The 9,620-nt window shown below is 39.6% G+C and overlaps 1 protein-coding gene across 2 annotated transcripts in view; it reads right to left on the minus strand.

Moving 5' to 3' along the window:
- Positions 1-4,051: 4,051 nt before the first annotated feature.
- The window catches only part of LOC133551060 (solute carrier family 66 member 2), a 71,485-nt gene continuing 65,916 nt past the window's right edge, over positions 4,052-9,620 (minus strand). For both annotated transcript variants that reach the window (XM_061897360.1, XM_061897361.1), the window contains one exon: positions 4,052-8,384. In XM_061897360.1, the coding sequence (XP_061753344.1) occupies positions 8,174-8,384 (211 nt within the window). In that variant the 3' untranslated portion in view covers positions 4,052-8,173. The remainder of the gene's footprint in view (positions 8,385-9,620) is intronic.

Below are 9,620 nucleotides of genomic sequence, written 5' to 3' on the forward strand. Positions count from 1 at the left end.
AGAAGAAATAATGATTTGTCTTTGTTAGAAATACAGCTTGGTCCAATTTGTTGTGTATTCTAAAAAAAATGCAGATTGTATTTTAACCTATTTAAAACATGTCATCAAAATTCTAAAATTCATCTTAATCAGGAAAATTACTAATGATGTTCCATAAATTATTTTTCAATTTTTTTCAAAAAAATTTGAATTAGCTAGTTTTTCTATTCTTTTTTTCGGTTCAATTTTGAATTTTACAGAGTCGAAATTGAAGATAAACTATGTTTAGAAATTCAATTTCCATTTTTTTCCTGTTTTCTCCTCTTTTAAACCGTTCAATTAAGTGTTTTTATCATCATTTATACTCTACAAAAAACCTTCCGTAAAAGGAAAACAAATGTACGACGGAATGACAGGCAGAAATACCTATATATATATACCTATATATATATACCTATATATATATATATATCAAAGGTAAATTGAGCAAATTGGCTATTTCTGGCAATTTATTTAAGTGTGTATCAAACTGGGAGCCCTTCGCATTAATCAGTACCCAAGAAGTAGCTCTTGGTTTCAAAAAGGTTGGTGACCCCTGGTATACAGCTAGCTCGAATTGTGTGTGTACTGTACTTGTACGGTGATGAGCTGTGTGTATAATAGTCAATAGTATGGTAACTTACATTGTTATGAACGTGTCAGTTACTACATTATATGTAAACTTGCGTGTATATAAAACATTGATGTTTTGAAGTTGTTTGAGAAGGCTTTGAGGGCTACAACTGTGGCTCCCATTAGCTGCATTTTTCATCATCTTTAAATCCTGCCCCCCAAAAAAAGACATTTGAAATTCCCAAAAAAGTGCAGTTCCCCTTTAAGTAGCCAGAACAATATTAATAGATCTAAAAAATTCTGAAAATAAAGTATATTTTCTATGTATTGTATTTGAATTTTTCAATAAAACTTGGTTGTAAATGTGTATACCGTATTTTCCGGACTATAAGGCGCACTTAAAATCCCTTTTTTTCCTCAAAACTAGACAGTTCGCCTTATAACCTGGAGCGCCTAATGTAAGGAATAAGTTTGATTTAGTTTATCCACCTCAAAGCTATTTTATTCGATACATGGTGTAATGATAACTGTAAGCAGTAGATGGCAGTCAAACATTAGAGATAAGTGGCCTGCACTATGATGGCTTTCAAGTAAACACCAACATTTTAAATGTCCATCCATCCATCCATTTTCTACTGCTTGTCCCTTTTAGGGTCGCTGGAGCCTATCTCAGCTGCATTCGGGCGGAAGGCGCTGTAAACCCTGGACAAGTCGCCACCTCATAGCAGGGCCAACGCAGATAAACAGACAACATTCACACTCACATTCACACACTCGGGACCATTTAGTGTTGCCAATCAACTTATCCCCAGGTTCATGTCTTTGGAGGTGGGAGGAAGCCGGAGTACCCGGAGGGAACCCACGCAGTCCCGGGAAGAACATGCAAACTCCACACAGAAAGATCCCGAGCCCGGGATTGAACTCAGGACTACTCAGGACCTTTGTATTGTGAGGCGGATGCAATAACCACAATGTTCCATTGAAAATAGGCAGTGTGCCGGACTATAAAGCACACTTGAAATCCCTGTTTTTTCTCAAAACTTGACAATGCGTCTTATAACCCGGGGCGCCTAATGTAAGGAACAAATCTGGTTGAGCTTACCCAGCTCGAAGCTATTTTATTTGGTACATGGTGTAATGATAAGTGTGACCAGTAGATGGCAGTCAAACATAAGAGATAAGTGTAGCCTGCACAATGGTGGGTCTCAAGTAAACAACACCAACATTTTAAATGTTCCATTGAAAATCGGTAGTGTGCCCTATAATCCGGTGCGCCCTATGATCCCGAAAATAAGGTAAGTACTTTTTGAGCACATTCAACAACACCGTGAGAAATTTTGGTGACAATAACAGTGCTATGAAATTTTCAAATCGTGACATCTCTAGCACTCAGTTTGGCATTTTACACAAGATTGCCATTTTTTGTTGTATTTTATTTATCTAAATGTGGACAATGCATATGTGCTGACGGGAGCATATTAGAATTCAAGATCTAAATAAGCCAAATTTAGCCACAAAGGCAAATTTTGGCATATTTGATGCCATCGCGCTGATTTTTTTTCGACCAAATATGTTACCGTATTTTCCGGACTATAAAGCGCACTTGAAATCCCTGTTTTTTCTCAAAACTTGACAATACGTCTTGTAACCCGGTGCGCCTAATGTACGGAACCAATCTGGTTGAGCTTACGCAGCTCGAAGCTATTTTATTTGGTACATGGTGTAATGATAAGTGTGACCAGTAGATGCCAGTCAAACATAAGAGATAAGTGTAGCCTGCACTATGATGGGTCTCAAGTAAACAACACCAACATTTTAAATGTTCCATTGAAAATCGGCAGTGTGCCTTATAATCCGGTGCGCCCTATGATCCGGAAAATACGGTAAGTACTTTTTGAGCACATTCAACAACACCGAGAGAAGTTTTGGTGACAATAACAGTGATATGAAATTTTCAAATCGTGACATCTCTAGTATTCAGTTTGGCATTTTACACAAGATTGCTGTCATTTGTTGTATTTTATTTATTTAAATGTGGACAATGCATATGTGCTGATGGGAGCACATTAGCATTAAAGATTTAAATAAGCAATATTTAGCCACAGAAGCTAATTTTGGCTTATTTGATGCCATCGTGCTGATATTTTTTGGACCAAATATAAAACCGTATTTTCTGGACTATAAAGCACACTTAAAATCCCTGTTTTTTCTCAAAACTTGACAATGCGTCTTATAACCAGGTGCGCCTAATGTAAGGAACAATTCTGGTAGAGCTTACCCGGTTCGAAGCTATTTTATTTGGTACATGGTGTAATGATAAGTGTGACCAGTAGATGGCAGTTAAACATAAGAGATTAGAGATAAGTGTATATTGTCACTATGATAGTAGTATGTCTCAAGTAAACAACACCAACATTTCAAATGTTCCATTGAAAAAAAAGAACATTCCACACTGCGCTCAAAAGTCAATGAAAATGTTTTAGTACGACTTTGGTAAGCTATGAAGCTGCATCACTTGAAGGATTGTTGGCGCATTATACATACGAGTATTATTATGGTGTGTGTATAAGGTAAGACATATTATCCGGCATTTTGTTTCGCAAAATTATGCAAAAGCAACTTTTCTTATCTTCTGGCACCTGCTGATCTGTATTTGGGATCTGCGTAAGTTCTGAAAAATCATGCGTCCGCAACATTGTAGTCGATAATCTTCTTTTTCTCTATCTTCTTGTTATGGGACATTCGTCTTCTGCTGTTGCCATATCTAATATAAAGTAGTGTAAAGTTCTTACTTATATCTGTCAGTAAACTCGCCATGAAATCACTAAAACATACCGGTGCAGTGAGTTTACATTATTCAACCAAGGAACTTTAGTTATTAAAGTCCGGGTTGGACGGTTTTTCACGAGACACATTTCCTGTTGTTTCCGGATGAGGAGATGGTGCTCTGTTATTTATAGAAGTAAAGCTGAATGTCATTAAAACAGAGCGCTCCATCTTTTTCCACTCCTGTCCTTGCACGCTACACCGCTAAAAAAAGATGACGAGGAGAAGACGCTGCCGAAGGTGAACCACGTAAATAAGACCGCCCACAAAACGGCGCATCCTGAAGTGACTGTCAGAAAGTGGCTCGAAGATCTGTAAAACTTAATCTATGCAACATTTTGACCAAAGTACCACTATTACATGTTATGTAGACCACATGGAGGAATTTTACATTTAGAAAAAATAATGATAATAGGACTCCTTTAATGCGCCCTATAATTTAGTGCGCCCAATAAATGAAAAAAGATAAAAAATACAGCATTCATCGGCAATGCGCCTTATAAACCGATGCGCCCTATGGTCCGGAAAATACAGTACACGGTGTACTACACAATCAGATTTATAAAAAAAACCCGGAATTGTTAAAAGATGGGGCAAACACAAACATATTAAAAATGCAAAAAATAAACAGGAGTCTTTCCAAGTCTTTTTTTATTTGGTCCATTTCCTCCAAACCAGTGTTGGCGGATGCTCAAAAGACATTTTGTAACATTGCAAATACATAAAGAGAACTATATATATTTAAAAAAGAGTAGTTTTGGTATAGAAGCTAATACATAAATGAGACAATGTAAAAAGTAACATTAAGGAGGAAAAAAACTAATTTGATTTTACTGTTACCAGGTTATTCCAGCTTGTCGACTATGTGGAGAACAAGAAGGCAAATTCATGTGGAATTAATATTCATACGGCTGCTGAGGAGCAGTAACAGAGTGCAGTTGACTGAAGACATATCATGATTAATAGTTAATAGCAGTGGAAAGAGATTATACACATACTGTATATACATACATATATACATACATATACAAACCCTGTTTCCATATGAGTTGCGAAATTGTGTTAGATGTAAATATAAACGGAATACAATGATTTGCAAATCATTTTCAACCCGTATTCAGTTGAATATGCTACAAAAACAACATATTTGATGTTCAAACTGCTAAAAAAAATATTTTTTTTGCAAATAATCATTAACTTTAGAATTTGATGCCAGCAACATGTGACAAAAAAGTTGGGAAAGGTGGCAATAAATACTGATAAAGTTGAGAAATGCTCAACAAACACTTATTTGGAACATCCCACATGTGTGCATGCTAATTGGGAACAGGTGGGGGCCTTGATTGGTATAAAAGCAGCTTCCATGAAATGCTAAGTAATTCACAAACAAGGATGAGGCGAGGGTCACCATTTTGCAAGCAAATTGTCGAACAGTTTTAGAACAACATTTCTCAATGAGCTATTGCAAGGAATTTAGGGATTTTACCATCTACGGTCCGTAAAATCATCAAAAGGTTCAGAGAATCTGGAGAAATCACTGCACGTAAGCGATGATATTACGGACCTTTGATTCCTCAGGCGGTACTGCATCAAAAACCGACATCAGTGTGGAAAGGATATCACCACATGGGCTCAGGAACACTTCATAAAACCACTGTCTGTAACTACAGTTGGTCGCTACATCTGTAAGTGCAAGTTAAAACTCTACTATGCAAAGCAAAACCCATTTATCAACAACACCAAGGAACGCCGCTGGCTTCGCTGGGCCCGAGCTCATCTAAGATGGGCTGATGCAAAGTGGAAAGGTGTTCTGTGGTCTGACAAGTCCACATTTCAAATTATATTTGGAAACCGTGGACTTGGTGTCCTCCGGAACAAAGAGGAAAATAACCATCCGGATTGTTAGACGCAAAGTTCAAAAGCCAGCATCTGTGATGGTATGGGGGTGCATTAGTGCCCAAGGCATGGGTAACTTACACATCTGTGAAGGCACCATTAATGCTGAACGGTCCATACAGGTTTTGCACATATGTTGTCATCCAAGCAACGTTATCATGGACGCCCCTGCTTATTTCAGCAAGACAATACAAAGCCACATTCAGCACGTGTTACAACAGCGTGGCTTCGTAAAAAAGAGTGCGGGTACTTTCCTGGCCCGCCTGCAGTCCAGATCTGTCTCCCATCAAAATTGTGTAGCGCATTATGAAGCGTAAAATACGACAGCGGAGACCCCGGACTGTTGAACGACTGTAGCTCTACATAAAACAAGAATGAGAAAGAATTCCACTTTCAAAGCTTCAACAATTAGTTTCCTCAGTTTCTGAACGTTTATTGTGTGTTGTTAAAAGAAAAGGTGATGTAACACAGTGGTGAACATGCCCTTCCCCAACTACTTTGGCACGTGTTGCAGCCCCAAAATTCTAAGTTAATTATTATTTGCAAAACAAAATAATGTTTATGAGTTTGAACATCAAATATCTTGTCTTTGTAGTGCATTCAACTGAATGTGGGTTGAAAAGGATTTGCAAATCATTTTATTCTGTTTATATTTACATCTAAGACAATTTCCCAACTCATATGGAAACGGGGTTTGTATATACATATACACATGTATATATATATATATATATATATATATATACACATACATATGTACGTTCATACGTCCATACATACATACATACATACATATATATATATATATATATATATGCAGGGAAGATAAGGGCCTTCAGGTGACGATAGTCTGATTCTTCAGGTGACGAGGGTCTGATTCGGTATTCAACTGAACAGGAAATTAATTTTCATGTAAGAAAATAAAATGAAAAGGATAGACAGAGGAGAAGGAGGTGTTCTTATATTGGCAATGTGATGAACACGAGGGTCATGCGGTGGTGTGATGGGTGAGAAGATACAATTCTGGAAGAGAATTGAACCATTCACAATTCATCTTTGAGGAAAAAAAAAATGTTCTTCAAGTGATCCTTTCTGAAGTCCGCTCTTGTTTGTTGTTATACACTCTGCTCCTTTGATTGTTCGAAGTGGGAAAAAAAATGCCTTGTTCAATGATATACAGAACTGGGTTGTCCATGTCTGATTGTGGGTTTTTAAGGCAGAAGAAGGTTGGCCATGCAACAGTCAATCCACAAAGTCTTTGCAAAAAAAGATTCCCCGCATGAATTTGCAGTCTTCATCTTTGCCTTTTGCTTTCAGTTCTGGGTGAACACTTTTTGTCTTAGTCCACAAGAGAGTTCAACTTCAGATCACTGACATAAACCCCTTAAAAAAGGGGTGAGGTCCCCATGAAAACACTCCAAGGTCATCCATTTTCACTTTCAGCAGGAAGGGGATTCATTTGGCCCCATTCGTCGCGGTTTGCCTGACACTTGAAACGTGACAAATTTGGAGTGTTGAAATCCCTTAAAAGCCTACTGAAATGAGATTTTCTTATTTTAAACGGGGATAACAGGTCCATTCTATGTGTCATACTTGATCATTTTGCGATATTGCCATATTTTTGCTGAAAGGATTTAGTAGAGAACATCGACGACAAAGTTTGCAACTTTTGGTCCTGATAAAAAAGCCTCGCCTTTACCGGAAGTCGCAGACGATGACGTCCCAAGGGTGAGGGCTCCTCAAGTCCTCACACTGTTTTTAATGGGAGCCTCCAGCAGCAAGAGCTATCCGGACCGAGAAAACGACAATTTCCCCCTTAATTTGAGCGAGGATGAAAGATTCGAGGATGATGATATTGATAGCGAAGGACTAGAACAATTTTTTTTTTCTAAATAAAGTTTTAAAAAAAAAGGTGATTGCATTGGGACGGATTCAGATGTTTTTAGACACATTTACTAGGATAATTCTGGGAAATCCCTTATCTTTCTATTGTGTTGCTAGTGTTTTAGTGAGATTAAATAGTACCTGATAATTGGGGGGTGTGTCCACGGGTGTCTTGAGGCCAGTCTCTGAGGGAAGTCGACGGCAGATACAAGGACGGCGCAAACTCCACTGATCTCCGGTAAGAGGCGACTTTTTAACACAATTTTCTCACTGAAACCTGCCGGTTAACAAGTGGTCGGAATTCATGTTTGCTTGACCGCTCTGATCCATAGCAAAGCTTCACCTCCGGGACTTTTAAACAAGGAATCACCGTGTGTTTGTGTGGCTAAAGGATAAAGCTTCCCAACTCTATCTTTGTACTTTGACTTCTCCATTATTAATTGAACAAATTGCAAAAGATTCAGCAACACGGATGTCCAGAATACTGTTTAATTGCGCGATGAAAAGAGACGACTTTTAGCCGTAAATGGTGCTGGGCTAACATTTCCTGACAGTCCGTGACGTCACGCGCACGCGCCATCATTCCGCGACGTTTTCAACGAGAAACTCCGCGGGAAATTTAAAATTGCAATTTAGTGAACTAAACCGGCCGTATTGGCATGTGTTGCAAAGTTAATATTTCATCATTGATATATAAACTACCAGACTGCGTGGTCGGTAGTAGTGGGTTTCAGTAGGCCTTTAAAAGACATTTTGTAGCAACTCCAACTTTGACCGTTTGCTATGTCGAGTGCCGCTTTCCATTATTTTCAGTAGACTGCAGTGCAAAATGATTAACCTCCCACCTTCCTGTAATGGGGCCAAATAAATGCCTTCACTACTTTACATGTCCCTACCAATACTTCAGTAACGTTGTATTCATATTGAGTATCATAAATAAACATTTTTTTTTTCAGTTCCAACTCTTGGCGAGATCTCAGAGGGCTTTGGCACTAGTGGTGTGGGAGACGGTGTGCGACGCCGGTTTGTGTGGGTAGCGACCATAGTAGTAAACTTGGAAGAGGATGGCAAAGTCCACAATTACCTGCAGCAAACCGCATGTCCAGAACTGCACGGGCGCCTGGGTGAGCAGGAAGTAGACCGTCTTGAAGGTGTCGCCGCTTGTCCACATCAGTACCATCTTGATGCTGCGAGGACACAGTCGAGAGGGTTGGGGATTAGAGATGCGCGGATAGGCAATTATATCATCCGCAACCGCATCACTAAAGTCGTCATCCACCCGCCATCCACCCGAACCAACATTTTATCAGAACCGCAACCACCGCAACCACCCGCCACCCGCCCGTTGTTATATATCTGTAGTCGGCGACCTTTACCACTAAAAGAGCTAGTTTGATCCGTGTCACAAAGTAAAGAAGGCATTGGGAGCCGCTAACGTTCTCGCGAATATCCGATGGTGCTCATCCAGGTAACGAGAATAAGGGCGTGCTTTAAAGCCATTGCCTTTGACGCCTTCTACATCATGTACGAACTGTTTGCCAGTCCAGCAACATTTTGTAAGTAGTTTCTTCAAACACACGTACAAGATTGAAAGGCATACTGGGTGATACAGAGTACACTAATGGTTGTGATATAAACAATTTTAACACTCTTGCTAATATGCGCCACACTGTGAAGCCACACCAAACAAGAATGCCAAACACATTTCGGGAGAACATCCTCACAGTAACACAACATCAACGCAACACAATAAATACCCAGAATCCTTTGCATCCATGACGAAACCTGAATATATTTTACACCCCCGCGCCTCCAACCCCGCCCACCTTACGGACGCACGGGGAGGTGGGGGGTGGCAGGGTTTGCTGCTAGCGGGGTGTATAATATAGTCAGGAAGTGTCATGGATGCAAAGGATTCTGGGTAATTGTTGTGTTGCGTTTATGTTGTGTTACTGTGAGGATGTTCTCCCGAAATGTGTTTGTCATTCTTGTGTGGTGTGGGTTTCACAGCGTGGCGCGTATTAGTAAGAGTGTTAAAATTGTTTATATCGCAATCATTAGTGTACTCTGTATCACCCAGTATGCCTTGCAGTCGTGTGCGTGTGTCTGCGGAAGCTACACACAACATATTGCTGGACTGGAAAGTAGAACGTAAATGTTGTAGAAGGCGTCAAAGGCAAAGGCTTCATAGCACGCCTTAATACTTATTAACTGGGTGACTGCCGACAGACATTCTTGAGAATGTTTACGTCTCTTATTGTCTTCTTCGCTTTATGACACGGGTCCAAAATGGCTCTTTGAACGGTAAAGGTTACCGATCCCTGAACCATGTACATCAAATATTTACAAATGGTTCAACTGCCCCCAGCCCGAATCTATTTAAAATCTATTTTTTCGTCATGTCACCCGCCCGACCCCCGCGG

This window comes from Nerophis ophidion, linkage group LG04 (genome assembly GCF_033978795.1).
Source record: "Nerophis ophidion isolate RoL-2023_Sa linkage group LG04, RoL_Noph_v1.0, whole genome shotgun sequence".
Classification (NCBI taxonomy): domain Eukaryota; kingdom Metazoa; phylum Chordata; class Actinopteri; order Syngnathiformes; family Syngnathidae; genus Nerophis; species Nerophis ophidion.